Source organism: Brachyistius frenatus, unplaced genomic scaffold (genome assembly GCF_029030835.1).
Source record: "Brachyistius frenatus isolate BFR_SWC_R1_liver_20210118 unplaced genomic scaffold, ASM2903083v1 Contig_155, whole genome shotgun sequence".
Lineage (NCBI taxonomy): Eukaryota > Metazoa > Chordata > Actinopteri > Embiotocidae > Brachyistius > Brachyistius frenatus.
Window position 1 is genome coordinate 230,282 of NW_027210754.1, and position 16,098 is coordinate 246,379.

The window sequence follows — 16,098 nt, forward strand, 5'->3', positions numbered from 1 at the left end:
TTTGACGAGAATCATGCACACAAAAGCAGGGAACAGAGCAAGAGGTGGAGGAGAGAAGTTGGACAATGTGGTCCTTTTTCTTTCTGAGTTTCAGTTTATGTAAAACAAAGTCTGTTTCAGCTTACAGATTCATCTTTAATTAACAATTTGATATGTGTGTTAAATCTCATCTCATCTGTATTCTGTCCAAGCTCCCTGATTCTGATAAACTCTGCGTGAAGCTAGATATTTTATCTTCAGAATTATGAATATGCTTAATTGCTCTTGGCACTATTTGAATTCATTATAGTTCTTTATCACACTGCATTGCCGAAGTTTGACGGCGCTGGCTGATTTTTGTCATGCATTAATATGATATGTATAAATTTCAGTTTGAAGTCTCAATCTATTGAACGTCATCAAAACAAACACAAGTTCTTTGAATTCCAGGTATTTTAGACATCAAGTCCAGTGTGACTGTTTGTCGAGTAAATGATCTGTGAACATTCGCTGCTTTCAGCGCTCACAATGGTGTGCTCAAGTATGTCACTTGCAGGCCACCATTACATGCAGGCAACAGAATAGAGGATCCAGGAGGACAGGGATCAGCAGGGGACAGACTGGGGTCAGGTGCCTCTACTTTCCTTTTGGGGGACTCTGGCTTCTCTGGACCCTGTGTCACACAACTATCAGCAACAGCAGCAACAGCAATGCTGAGGGAGTGGAGTGGGAAACAGAGAGCAGTTACTTTGGCATCAGAGCGAGAAAGAAAGAAAGATAGATTAGCAAGGGGGGAGAAAGAGACAGAAAGCAATGGGAGCGGTAAGAGTCTGTGTGCTTCATTTGTCTTGAAAAGCATTGCTGGGAGGTAGAAGCTGTGTGGTTTCTGGGTCTCCGTGGCCTCAGAGCTGGACCTGCAGCCACCACAGAGCACCTACAAGTGCAGCAGGCAAGAGACCAACAACCGGGCAGAACGTCTCATCACTGCTTGATGTTCGCATTGCTACTTTGAATGTCAAATCAGATAGGAGATTATGGAGGGGGGGCCAGAAGGGGGGGGGCATCTAAAATAATCTCATCATCTGAGCTGATTAAAGCCTCATGTGCACTCTCAGCCAGATTCTGCCCACCCCCTAACCTCTGATGTTTTGGATATATTCCCAGGGAGAAAGATAGCCAGCTCCTGCACACAGCAGCATCATTCCCAAGATCTAAAGAGCATCATGGAAACCTTGGCAACTGCTGAACTACCTGTGGTGTTTTTTTTTTTTAGAAGAAGACAATTAACAGGATGTAACTTAAACACTTATTTCCTTCTTCACTGAAACCACATTTCTGACATTTGTTCCCAACAAATGCCAGAGAGAGATGTTTAACACCTCATATAATGCAAAAAGATGTTTTAGATTTTCTGTTGCTTTTTTGTCTTCCCAGCAACACCCACTTGTTGACAAAATTACCTGGTTGGCCAGAGAAGGGGATGCAGGAGTAAAAAAAAAAGTTCATGTTACAAGGTTCCTAAATCTGTATTTAATGGCAGTTTCACTGATTAATGCAACAAAACAAGTCTTGTTTTTTCTAAAATACATTCTGAACTGTGATTTTCAATTTGAATGACCCACCAACATACAATAGGATTCACATTTCCACTACCAATTCACCATAATATTTGAGAAAAGCAGATCAGTATTGTTGCATCATTGCATCATTGATCATGTTAACCTGCATGTGATTTTAGGTCTGCATGTTAGCTTTCCGAGCCAACATGCCTTTTATCCATAATTTGCATAACTCCACAACTGCTGCTCCATTTATAATCTAGAAGCAGCTCAACTTCTGGACCTCCTACACACTCAAGAATCTCCTGGAAGATCTACTTTACTACCTGATTATATCATAACCATCCAACAGAGGGGAATATTTCCCAAGAATAGACTGCAGCTCAGGCTCCTGCAATCAGGCATGATTAGAACAATCATGTTTTCAATGGACATGGGCACAGTCTAGCCCTTAGCACAATCAATAAACCACTTAATAGCTGCTGCTTTATTAATAATTGTCATTCAATCAAATCTGATAAAGTAAATGAAAATAAACTTTTTCATTATTTTTCATAAAGGTACCTTTCGGAAAGAGATTATTGTCTCCTAGATGAGAATGAGGCAGCAACATCTTTACAGCATGTTCTTCTGTCCCCGAACACATTAACTCTGCTAAAAAAAAAAAAAAAAAAAAAAAAAAAAAAAAAAAAAAAGTGTTTCATCCTTTTCAAAGTGCTTTTCTCTCGTGGATTGACAAGAGTGCACACCTAATCTTACCACCTGTCCACCTGCAATATTCTCTGGCAGAGACTTGGTACTCACAGGTCATTATCTGTCTCAGTGCGAGTCTTCTGCTGCCGCCGATGGACCATGAAAACAGTAACAGCCACACCAACGATGAGTCCAATGGCAACCACACCTCCAAGGATCCCGATAACACCACCTGGGGGACCCTGCGGCATTGGCTTCTCTGCAGAAAAGAAGAGAAATAACAGTGTCGGGGTATGTGCTCTTTAAGTGATTTGGAAAGTAGCTTGGGAAAAAAAAAAAAATACCAAACAAAAAAAACAGCAGTGAGGACAAAGAAACTTCACCAGTTCTTCTGGAAGCAACATGTGTTTTTTTCACATCCATGGCAGAAAAATGTTTTGCAGGAAAATCACAAACATTCTGGACCTTCAAGTGGGAGGAATATTTCAAAATAAATGCAGCAATGCATCCAAAAAGAACAAAATAAAACAATAGACTACTGTGAAGGGAAAATCTTGACAAATCATTTGACCCAATATTTGCCAGGGTTGAGTCTTTCTGTCATAAACACTTCCCAAAACTATTTTGAGAAACGTAATTCAGGATGAGACCACTGTCCTGCCTGTTCTGACACTGCGTGAATACCACACTGTTGTGGTCACTCAGCAGCTGCTGCTGCATTTCTCCATCAACTGTTCAAAAGAAGCCTAAATTGGCTTGGATATGACAGCGAACTCAACTGCACTCTGAGGAGAACCACAGAGCTATTTTACTTTTAAGTCCCTGCCAGCAGGGGGTAACACATGCAAAATATATTTCCAGCATTGCAGAGAAAAAAATGTATGTGTGGTTTCCAAAGTAAAACAATTTAACTAATTCTGCTGAGAGCAAATCATGGAAAAGCATCTCTGCAACTGTCAGTTCAACTGATTTAAGAAGCAGACACGAAGGTCAAACTGGGTAAACACTGCAGATTGTCGATGTTACTCTGCACTGAGCTCAATACCCCTGTTAATAAAGCCAATGCTATTAACTTTAAAAAGGCACAGGGATTGCCTTGGAAAACAAAAATTCTAGATATTGATGCAACCTATTCTTTAAGAGCTGCCCTCGGTTAACATCATCTCCGAAACCTAATTTCTAGAAGTGTCTCTAAGAGACCGCCTCTAGAATTGGCTTTTTGAGTTTTTGAAGGAACTGTCAAAAGTAATCTGAGACCAGCGCCAGAGGGAACATCTGATACTGGAAGAAATATTGGAAAATAAATACCTCAATGCCAAAATATAATTGTTTGAACTAAATATATTGAAAGAAATGGGACACGCTTAGAAATCTTTGCCACTTTCTGTTGATTTGAAGCTTTTAAATTTGATAAACAATGAATCATCCTGTATGTGACGGGAATACATTAAACAAAAATGTATCTGTCGTGACAGAGATAAAAAGCTAAATTACTGCAGGTCCCGTGTGGCTCTCTTCCATTGTGTCCCAACTGATGTCAGGTATTTCTCAAATAGGACAGTCTGAAGCATAATGGAGCTTTATTTTCTGAAGGGAAACCGCTCTGGTGTCTGTTTTCTCTGACAAGAGCAGTTAAAACTATCCTTTTTAGGACAGGCCAGAAACTAATCAATGGCTGTGAACCTGTTGTGATTGGACACTGCAAATTCGCACTATCTTCCACTTTGAAAAGGAAAGCCTATCTCTCGCCCTCGTGATGTCTCCATTATTATCTGTCCGTCTCTCCCGGTAGTGACAGGACAAGGCCTCGCTCCCAGGGGGCCTCCTCTCAACAGGCCCTGCTTGCTGGATTCAATGCCCAATAATGACGGATACACAGAGGACTATTTCACATACAGCCGCACAATAGCAAGCACGTTGGTCCACCTTGTACCCAGCACTCGCTTCCTCAAAGTCAGTGATTATATATCATGTCCATCGGATTGTCATGTCACGGTTGCTGTGGCTGATCTAATTTTCCGTCTTCTGGTAACCTAAAAGTCACGTCATGTCAAATCTACACACCAAAAGAAAGTAAATGGGTTATCTTGTAGCCACACACACACACTCCAACACATGTCTTTCTTGTGATGCATTTCAATAACAAGGCTGTGGAGTAGCTTTGAAGACCAAGCGTAGCATGGGAGCAGATAAGCTGGAACTCTTACTGTTGTCTCATCGTACCACAAAGCCAGTGGGCTGAATTTCATGGCCTTAATGCAAATGCCAGACACAATAGTGTGTTGTATAACACTAATACACAGTGGAGTGGACTGGATCAGAAGGCAATTTCCCTGTTGTGGAGCTTGAGGCACTCGGCACACAGGATTTACACTGTCACCTCCTAACACATAAAGTTGGGTGAGCCATCTGGTGTGGAGTCGGAGCGCTTCGTCTGCTTCTCATAATGCTGGAGTAGTATCAAAAATTAAAACTTTCATTTTCTGAACATGACTTCTACATTAAAGTGTCGCACTCGTCACCGGTTGTCATGTATTTGCACTGCTTGTTTTTTTGCAAACTGCTACCATCACGGTGTGGATCGTAGCAGAATGTCGGCGACTGTGAAACAAAACGATGAGCTACCATGCACCGGTTCCCTCACGCAGTGTGATAACGCTGAGCTGGGATTATTTTTTCACTAAAGTAAAAGCTACCTTCTATAGCAGCCAATCCCCTTCTATACTACGTGCATCCAACAACACAGCTTCAAATTTAAATAGTCCAAATTAGATAGTATAGCTGTACCAAAAAATGACTGCCTGATGATTTAGTTACTGCGGGGAATATATTTTCAAGGATGGGGTAATTGCAAATTTGGAACCACAGATATGCTGCGAAGTCAATTCTCCTCAAAGAAAAATTTGGTTTGCAGCATAAAACCTCAACCAGCAACATACATCCAGCATAAATACATTCGGAGTTTTAAAATAGAGAAACGGTGTTTAAAAAGCAGTTCCTTGACTGAATAAACTGCAGGTGAAGTGTCCAGATGCAAAAGGAGAAAATGTAGGCCAGCTGACAAGGACGAGAGTCAAATGAGTCACTAGAAAATGTGTATGGCTGACCTTCGACTGTGTGACTGTCATCTTTAACAGACTCAAACTTGTGATGTGTTTGTTTTCTGTGATGACTGTGACTTGATAATCATTTGGAAATAGCCCCACTCTGCACACAACAGGCAGCACTACATCAGGCGGGCTTTGCCCTTTTTATATAGCAAGCTGTGGTCAACAGTAAAAGGCCTGGGGGCAGAGGTATTGTATGCAGCATGTTTATCCTTCCTGCCTCCACAGTCTCCAGCAGTGCTCCTACCAGAACTGACACAGTCACCAGTATTATCTTCAAAATCAGCGTCTTTGTCACGCAAAGAATAAAGATTTACACCATGTTGTTTTAGATATTTTTCTCTCAACTCAGTGCAGTGCAAGAAGTGAGTGGTTGATGCAAAATAACTTTACAATATCAATCATTGCATTGGTAAAAGGTGTAATTTTACATACTGATTCTTTTTGAGGAAATATCTTTTATTACAGGATATTTTGTGTTTCTCTAAGTACAAGTATGGATATACACTTAATGAAAAGGTGGTGAACTGAACTTCAGTACAGTTTTATTCTGCTTTAACTCCTTTTTTGAGTTCAAACTTCCATGCTGTGCCATTTCAGTTTTTTGTACTTTAAAGTTATAATAATTGAACAGATTACTAATGGCCTCATGAACAGATATTCAGAAATACATTCTGAAAGTTTCACCCAGTTATTTGAACCACTAGTTTCCGAAGAATCAATTGTACCTGTGAGCCCTGAAATTTCCTTCTCATAAAATTGCCCTTAACCATGTATTATCTTAAAATTGCATACTTTCCCATGCAGTAGATGCAGAGCAACATTAATGCTTGGCTCTGGCTGTCAGACTTCTGATGGAAATAGTCAATCACTTTGTATGCTATTTGGTACTGCTGCATATATACGGTGGGAGTATCAGAGTTTCTTGGTGAAAACTTTAGTTTTTACTGTAAATGTGCAGGTTATATAAAAACAGGCTAAAAAGGTCAGCACAGCAGCAAAATGTAGTGACAGTTCTTTTGCGATATGGTGATAATTTCATTAGAATTTGAGTCAACATGAAATATATTAATTATGATTTTAGTAAACTATCTTCCACCTCTAATGAGAAGGCACCAATGTGTCACCAAAATCAATAACTATCACACACAAAAAAAAATCAAGAACCCTGAAGAATACCTGTGAACTATAAAATCAAATACCCCTTTGACCTCGTTTGATTTTCACAGGTGGAAAACCTGCATAAAATCTGACCAGACTCCATTGAGTAATGTCTGTTGTTCAAATATGTCTTGTAGCTGCCAATGAAAGATTGCTATTGATTTTCAATAAGTGTAAAGCACCCATCCATGCAGCACCTCTCCTTGTGCTGTCAGTCCACCACTAGGGCACATTTAGGTAGACTAATCTGACCTTGGTCTTTTACATCTGCAGCTCCTTCAGAGGTGGTGGCACCCTTTATTCTTGTCACATTTACTCACCCGTTTTAATTGAACTGCCTCAGATGTAAGGGCCATTGTTGTTTTTCTCAGTATTCAAAACATGGAGTACAGTCACATGCCTACAATCGGTCCTCCATCGGTTTTGAGAGGCTTTGTGGTATTATGCTTTCGTCAGCTGGTGGCTGATGGAGACTCAATTTTCTCTGACAATCCATCAAGGGGGAATTATTGTCTGAGTGCAACTTCTACCCAGCCGGTTCTTCTGTCTGCTGCAGAGTTCTGACATGCAGCCAGCCAGGGGTGTCATGGGATCGGTGGTGTGTGTGTGTGTGTGTGTGTGTGTGTGTGTGTGTGTGTGTGTGTGTGTGTGTGTGTGTGTGTGTGTGTGTGTGTGTGTGTGTGTGTGTGTGTGTGTGTGTGTGTGATGATGACTTATTCATTCCTCAGGCAGAGCCGACACATTTAAGCTTCTAACAAGGGGCGGTTACTACTTAAAGAAGATCTGGCAACATTCTTATGGTGCAAAAGCAACTCATGAGCTGAAGCTGTGGCCTAAAAATGTATTACATTCTCACCGTTGCTATTATTGGGTCTTTTTCTGTAAATGTGAACTACATGCATAGTGACACAGCAATCCACCGTCTGGACTGTCCAAATGTGTGAAAACAGTATAATCTCAAGCACCAGCTGTAGGCTCTTCAATAGCTGAAACATGTGGGCTCTAGTATTACCAGTCTCCCATAGAACATGTTAGTCACACATACCAGAGCAGGAAGAGTTCAGGTAGGAGGTCAAAAGGTGAGCATTTTCCAGCTGGAGCGGGCTTTACTCACTCCAAATCCAATCTGTCACAGAATGCAGCAATGCTGGATGTAAATGGAAGCAGGTTTTTCTCTGCGGATCAGTGCCACGTACCTGCGGAGGTCCAGTGTGGATCAACAAACACTGGCATGGTGGCGACAATTCGAGAGACGTCTTTGAATATAAAGTCACCGGGTGAAATCTGACAGAAACATAGTAATGTATTGACGGCCTAAAACTATGAGGCATCACACAGATGGTATTAAGAGGACATTTGTGTAGTGGTGTTTTGTAAAAATGTTCCAGTCATAAGTCTGATCCCATTCCAAGAATGGATGTGGCTCCTGGCGCGTCCCCTCTCTCCCATCAGAAATTGTAATTGCTATCTCCTCCACAGGAGCCATAATATTTTCCAGCAATACTGGGGAGTTTTCAAGTGGACAGATTGAGAGTCTGGCTCCTAACCCACGCCAGCTCCACACCATTGGTGCCAGTCTGAGATGGCCACCTGTTCCAAAGACCACACTGACTGGATTTCCACCCCGGCTTGCACAGTCGACCTACACTGTTAGAAAGTCAAGGTGTCTAGTTGCTTTTATAACTCTATTCATGTGCTGTACAGCTACCTTATGTGGAAGCAAATGCCCAGCCTGTTAGTAATTCATCTAGAGGAGATTTTTTTTCTAAACTGTTTCCACACTGGGTAAATGCTGCAGGCCCAATAAAGAGAAAGAAATGCGGTTTAATGGAGTTCATAAATCTGTGTTTCATGCTGCCAACTCCAAGCGGGGCATGCTGTTTCGTCTCCTTCGCCTACCCCTCCCCGAGTTGGTAATCTCGTTAAAGTTCAATGTTTCCAGACCTCTCTCCTCTGGGAGCAGGGGTTCCTGATGTCATTCCTCTTTTCCACAGTAGTTTAGCCTCTGAAGAGGTCTGCTTCCTATTTGACCAAGATTCACACTGATGGTCGATTTCTTTGCCACCTCTCAGACCCGATGTGTTAAGATGGAGACAGAGGCTGGAGGTGATAGGTTGCCGGGGAATTATAATGGTGTGTGGTTGTTACTCGACGTCACTTCACAAGAAGCAGCACTTCATTCAGTGCTAATTGTTAACAAATGGGATGTGTTTATTAAGATCCGAGCCCATTAAGAACCGAACTATCTCGCACCTGCTGGGCTTCTATGAAAAACACCTGAGTAGAACATAATAGCAGTTTTGTTTTTAGTTTATCATTTTTTACTATTTTTTTGTGAACATTTCCAACTGGCACTTGCAGTTAGAGACCAAATAGAGTAAAGGAGTAATGGATGGATGTCACTGTATGGCTGAATAAATGCCTGCTGAGCCAATCTGTTTCACTTTGTAGCTTCTTCCATTCCTGTGTAAACATTTTGTGACTTGGTGGTATGTTAAGGCAATCTGGGGAAGTAATCACCAGCCTTGAATAATATAAAAATAAAAAAAAAATAAAAAAGCAACAACAACAACAACCCCGCAGCATGTTTTCACGCTTAAACAAGCGGCGCTCAAAGTCGAATGTACATCTCCGTGTAACGACATTCAGCTGTGAGTGTCTGGCGCACCGCTGAGTCCGGTGAGGAAGATAAAGCGACGACACGCCACACCAAAGCTCCTGTCAATAAATGTGAGATTGCAGGATGCCGAGCTGATGCTGATGCTGTCATGAGGTATTACCTCCTGTGACAACCCAAATAACAACACTCCTAATTAAAGAATGATTGGAATGGGTGGACCATTGCCTCTTAATGGGGGAATAAACCACAACATTGCTCCAGGAAGTGAATTGCGTACATTTATTAACTTCATGAAGCCGGTAGCTGCTGTCAAGATGTAATAGCTTATTTCTAAAGTGACATAACATTACCATCCATTCTGCCCACTGGTCCGTGTACTTCAGCTCTTTAATCAGGATAATATATAAACGTATACCAATGTAGATCGTCGGATAAGCTTCGTTTTTCTGTGAGAGATGAGGAGATATAAAGTGTGTAGTGACTCTGCTGCGGTTTCTTCTGCTGTGCATCGTCACTAATCTGAGAACAAGCTTTGGCTCCCAGAAAAGAGCTGCCCATGCAGTGTTGGTGATAGGGCTCCCGTTCTGATTTAGCAGGCACACTCTCGCTCTCGAGCCCTTTCATGCCCCAGCTGAACTCCTCTATGTGTTGAATGTTAATTTAATGGCTGCTCCCAGCTCTAAACTGGAGGAGCCGCAGTGCTTCTGCAGATCTGTACGCTCTTCTCTTGCTTTTTCTGCCTCTCCTACCTTGTTCTCAGTGTAAGCAAAATTACTTCTCACTGTCTCTCGCTGCCAAGCACCATGAGGTCATGGCTGTAATTTCCTTTGCCTGGTTAAAAGCTGACAGAGCAAAGGACCGAGTCAGTCTGGATATGGTCGACAGGAGGTTTTCAATTTAGCAACATTTGGGCTGGAGAGTCCGCAGATCGTATTCCAGAGGGCGGCCCCTTTTACTGCCCTCCCTGCTCGGCAAGTGTTTCAAATCACATACCGTGCACACTCAGATGTATTCAGATAACTTTGGGATTGAGTATTAGATCAGAAATGCAATATATTTATAATCCTGGACTAGATTGTTCGTGTTCTCCCTGGAAAATGACCATTGAATCCTTTATATGCACTGGCAGACCTCAGGATTTCAGTGCAGGAATATGAATTCACTCTTCATTATACCTCTCTCCTGCCTGACATTTAAATTTTTCAATTTTCCGTCCACTGAATCTTTTTCTTAGGATATCCGTCATAAGCTGTTTCTATTATTAATATTATTATTTATTATTATTTGCTTTTGTGTTGTTAATTTTTTAGAGCTCTATGAATTTATCTATTCATGAACACAATTAACAAGTAACATGATTTTTTAATTTTTTTAATTCGAAAAATGTCTTGTTTTTACTCCCTTCAGTTGGTAATGTGTTATGATTGCCAAGAGGTGCGAGAAACTATATGTAGTTCTGTGAAATTAGATGCAACGGTTACAAACAGGAGAAACATGCAAAGACAACTACAGCTGCCAGGAAGGTCTGAATGGAACTCCTTAAAAAAATACATGAAGATGAAGTGCAACGTAAACTCTGCCAGGTCAGGCTAGCATCACGTAGGTCTACCACAACTATGCACAGTTAGACGAAGTACGTTTGATGACGTTCAGAGCAAAGAATGACCCTCATCTTAAATACGAAGCTAAAGACATGCTTCTCATGAGCTTTATCAAAGACGAGGGTTTCCAAAGTTTGACCGCTGATCGGGGACCACAGACCATAGAGGTCACTTGTTCCTACCCTCAAATGTGACTCGTAGGAATCGACTCCCCTGGTAAGGTTTAGGCACCCAAACCAGTTGGTTAGGGTTAGGGAAAGATAATGGTTTGCATGAAAATAATGAACTGTGTTATATGTCCAAGTTACTACTTTTTTAAAGTTCTGCAATATTCGTCGTTGTGGCAGCACTAAAAAACTGGGACACCAGATAGCCATTACTTATCCGACCGCTAGAGGGCGCTTAACTAAATCGTAACTATGGGTCGTCATGAGCTGCTTGCACAAAAGGCTTATGGTGACATTTGTTGGAGGAGAACAGTCTCGCTTCATGACAAACGTCACCTTCTGCAAGGTACACAGAGAGGGAAAAGGAATCTACACAGGTCAAAACTCCAGTGACACCTGCGCTATGTGAAACAGCTTTATTACCAGACCTTCATCAGGGTCAACATGAAACACATTTAAAATACTTAGGGTGTGTTTGAGACAAAGGAAAATCTGCAAATAAACAACAGACATTTTCAGAATTTCCAGCAAATGAAGTGTTGATTGAGTTATTGTCTACACAGAGACAAAGTCATCAAGTTCCCCACTTAACATCATTGCACATTTCATTACCTTGTGAATAATTACATACAAGTGAATCACATGTTCAAAAGCTGAATCAATGAAAATAATGATTTGATTCCATAATTTCATTTAACAGTGCTTTTGTTTGTCAGTAAGTTTAATTATCTCATCTAAAATCTGGTAATTATCGTGTTCTGTTTCGCACTCTGTATTCCATGTGTAAATAGGAAAGCAACCTAAATTGGATTGATTGAAACATGCCCTCAAGCTGTGACTTCTTCCAGCTTTTCAGTAAAAAAAAGACAAAACAAACAAAGCTCATTGGAAAAAATAGAATGAGATGGCCATCTCAGATAACCATCTCGTCTTGATGAAGCAGACGGAAGTAAACAAACATGTCCTTAAACATGGTCAGGCCTGCCTTCTGGAACTTTTCTGGTTTATTTAGAGGTTAGAAAAGTCTTGAGTGAGTCATTCATGTTTTCTGAAATGATGTCTTCCTCAAGCCAAACAGACGTCTGATCATCACTTTATGAAGAAAAATAGCATCTTCACAAAAATGCATAAAGTCTCTGGAGGCAGCACAAAAAAATGTTTCACTGCAGTCTAACATTAATGATGTACTGAAAGAACTCTTACTTCACCACATTTATATCTTTTGAATTTTACACGGTGTTTTCTGGACAGAAGCTTAATTCAGGGCAGAAACATTTGAGGGCTTTCAGATAACACAATGTACTCTCAGCAACCACAAAATACAGTAGGAGAAATTATGGTATTTAATTAACTATTATGTAAAGTAACCTTTTCTATCTTGTAAAAGACATTTGATTTGCACATCAAGTCGAGGTTAACATTTGTAGTGGGAAGTAAAAACATGTCAGTTGGTGGTTTTGTAGTCGATAGTGAGCCATGTAATGAAACAAAAATGTTTTCTGCTGTTGTACTGCGTGACATACTGAAATCCATTCATTTTACAACGATGCCTGATTAGAATGATCCATAAAGGAATTACAAGTAGACAAAGAAGAAGAAGAAGAAGAAGAAGAAGAAGAAGAAGAAGAAGAAGAAAAAAACTAAATCTGAGGATTTGGGATGATGTTCTGGGGAATAAAAAGAACATTTTCTAGTAAGAATAGATGAGTAAATGCAACTACATGGAACTTGATGTGAGTTACAGGATAGAACATCTAAAAATATGCTCTCTGCCAAAAAAAAATCAACATGTTCTTCACTTCTGATGAACTAGCATGGGGCTGCATGATGACAACACACATTGGAGCTTTCTGTTTCTGTCTGAAGGGAAGAGTTGTTCACAGTTCTCTCATACTATATATAGTATGAGAGAAAAAAGTAGGGAAAAATATGTCCTCTCAGCTAGTGATTTCCAAAGAAAGCTGAAGCTTGAAAGCCTCATATCCATACGTGTAAATCAATCAATATTCAGTAAACACAACGGCTGTAAGCGCGCCAGAACAATTACACTGGTAGACACAGCCTCCCAGGCAGTTTGCACAGACTGGCACTAATGTGCAGTTCACTGTGGTTTATGGTCAGCCAGGTAGCTATAAGAACTCCACAGTTAGTTGTTTCCACAGCTCTTGAGATTTCAGGCAAACACTTCTGTGAAAACATGTTGTGGCACTGTTAGCGGCAGAAGCAATCGATGGATGGATGAAATGCTTTCATCCTGGATTGCCGGCTCCCACAGAGGAAGATACGAAAGAGAATAACGCAGTATGGGTGCATACTGAATTTGCCAAGTGGAAATAAACCCCTTAGCAGGGTCTCTGGATCTCAACAATCAGCCACCTCCACTGCTAAGAAATATATATTTGTGTCATCAATCTGATATTGTTGCGAAAGTCAAACCCCCACATGGAGCTGAAATCTGTACTGTGATACGACAAAAGGAACAAGAGTGTACCTGGCCGGGTGTAATACTCGAGCAGAGTCCCTTACAGTCATTTAGAACTGTGCTGACACGGCAAAAAATGACCACTATGACAAATATGACCCATCACTACAAACCACAATCTTATGGCTAATACCGCCGATGAGAAGGTTAGCCGTTGGAGATTTTTTTTGCCACAAAGGTCAAACAAAAAAACACTGAGTAATGGCAATAGGGGATTCAAGTCCACTTGTATTTATACTGAAACTTCACAGCGATGCACTGCTACGCTTGCACTGATGCGCATTTTCCACAGAGTGAGAGATTGTTTTATGGTTGTGGGCTAATATAAATATAAACCTGACCCACCCTCTGATGTCTGGCTCAGGGTTTAAAGTTAAAAGAGGGAGGGATGTCCTCTTCACCACAGACATGAGACAAATCTCTCTTCTCACTCACAGAAGCTGCCTGAACTCAAATCTGCTCCAGACCACGTAACAGGGGTGACTATTGTGATTCTGCACGCATTCCATCACCCCCTCACCCCAGCAGAGTGCAGCTTCGCTCCAAGCACACTCTTCTTAGACAGACACCACAGTTTCAAAGGCATTTCACCGAGCTGCTGAAGCTACTTACTTCCACCACTAAATACTGCTCGGGAATCTCAAGACTCTGCTGCGGTCACTCAAAATTATCTGTGGTAGGAAATCAGCGAGGAGAAAGAACATGGGGAGAAGAAGAAGAAGGACCCTGTACTGAAAAAAAAAAACATTGTGCAAGTTCTTGGAAACAGATGCAAACATACATCACTGTTGCAATTGCCTCTGGCCGAGTAGAAATTTGAGTGCATTTTAGGAGGTAGATTTGCTTTTGTTTGGATTTAAGTGCAGTAAACTTCCAAAAATAAGCACCAGCATGTGCACACAGTTAAATAATAATAATAAAAAAAAAGATTTCCCCACTGTACAGGACCCTGAAAGGCTGCCAGGTTTAAACATTTTCCTTCTTTTGGCTCAGTTTGTTGCTTTTGGAAACCTCTCAGTTGTGGCAAAAGAAAAAGAAAGAGAAGCAAAATATAAAAGATGTCAATACGACCCAGTAAAAACATACTTTATTATTCTACAAGAGCCTGGGACACACACACACACACACACACACACACACACACACACACACACACACACACACACACACACACACACACACACACACACACACACACACACAGAATTAATTCCAGAGTCCAAAGTAAACACATCTAACCTTAACCCTACCTTGACAGCACTAATGCAGTTCAGTCAAGTTCATGGAGTGAAAGATGTCTGTTCTGTGATGTTTCCACACATCAAAGCTTCAAATTTAATTTTAAAGAGATGTTTATTTTTCCTGCTGCTTGTGCAGATGAAAAATCTGCCACTTTATTCAGCATGTTTTAATGATGATGTATGTATTCTGACTACCTGGATAACAAATTCATGCTCTTGTCACGACAATCACAACCGAACCAACAGCACTCTTATTTGGAAATATGGATGAATTATTGAAATATATGCAATGGAACATCACTGAAGACAAAAGCTGAACTCAGATCTGCCTGGGCTTGTACATGTATTGCAACTTGTTATGCCTCGACACTGCATTAATTACAGATAGGAGTGTTGCCACCGAGCATCACACGGCACTGTGAGGGAAGATGATAAGCACAACTGCAAAGTGGGTCTCGACTGGTAACCATGTAGGAATTAGGGGAACTGCTCTGGAGAAAAGTTGCTAAATGGTCCCATCAACAAAATGTTACCATGTGGAGGTTTGTAGCGCCATTTACAGCTAAATGTTTCTTTGTTCGGTTTCAGTGGAGCTGCAACAGTGTAATTTCAAGGAGGATTGGAAGCCAAGACCCTGGTGGGCAGCATGTTTCAACAACCAGATGCACAGATGATCTATTCAGTGCAGAAGAATATTTGGTTTGGGGTTAGGAGGTTTCAAATTTGTATGATAAATAGTGTTGTTAAACATGAGAGAGAGCAGTTCTCTCATCTTTGGTGTGATCTTCCATCACTGCCTTTTTACCAAGTTAAATTGGCCCTGCAGTAAATAATCCTGTTGACCTGGTAAAAGCAGTGATAACATGCAACAATGCATCAATCACACAATTTAAAACCTCAATCAAAATCCCTTTAACACACTAACAGTGTTACTCGTGGCTGAGAGAGAGAGAGAGAGAGAGAGAGAGTGCGCTTGGCAGTAATTGTGTGTCTATTGACAGTTGATCTGTTGCGTCACACTGTTACATGTTTGCTTCTGGCTAAAGTTATACTTGTTATAGACATTTGAAGTTTTACCCCACTTAGATACGTAGACTGTGTGGAACGTAGCTTCCGTTTCTGACAACTGAGCCCAATGCGAAAGTGACATAACGTGCAATACCACCGATAGCCGCTAGGGGCAGGCTCCAAAAAGGCTCAGGCTCCTTGACTTCTATTCAACTTCTCTAATGAAAGTCTGTACATTTTTCTCCACAAGTGATTATGGTGTCATTCGCTGAAGTCACTCCTTTTTGTTAGTTTTCTTGCAGTCCGTCTGAATATGAACTGTTCTGCCTCAAAAAACTATGTTTTTTTGTTTTTGTTTTGTTTTTTTTGTGTTTTTTTTGTTGTTTTTTTTTGGGGGGGGGTCTGTTTGATTGACAGGTCTGTGGTACAGTCAGGTTTTGGCTATAGTTGGGCGGGTGGAGTGGACTCAGGTTCCCGATC

General features: G+C 41.0%; 1 protein-coding gene across 2 annotated transcripts in view; it reads right to left on the minus strand.

Moving 5' to 3' along the window:
• The window catches only part of nectin1b (nectin cell adhesion molecule 1b), a 139,534-nt gene that overhangs the window by 28,811 nt on the left and 94,625 nt on the right, over positions 1–16,098 (minus strand). For both annotated transcript variants that reach the window (XM_069716291.1, XM_069716293.1), the window contains exon 6: positions 2,343–2,490. In XM_069716291.1, the coding sequence (XP_069572392.1) occupies positions 2,343–2,490 (148 nt within the window). The remainder of the gene's footprint in view (positions 1–2,342; positions 2,491–16,098) is intronic.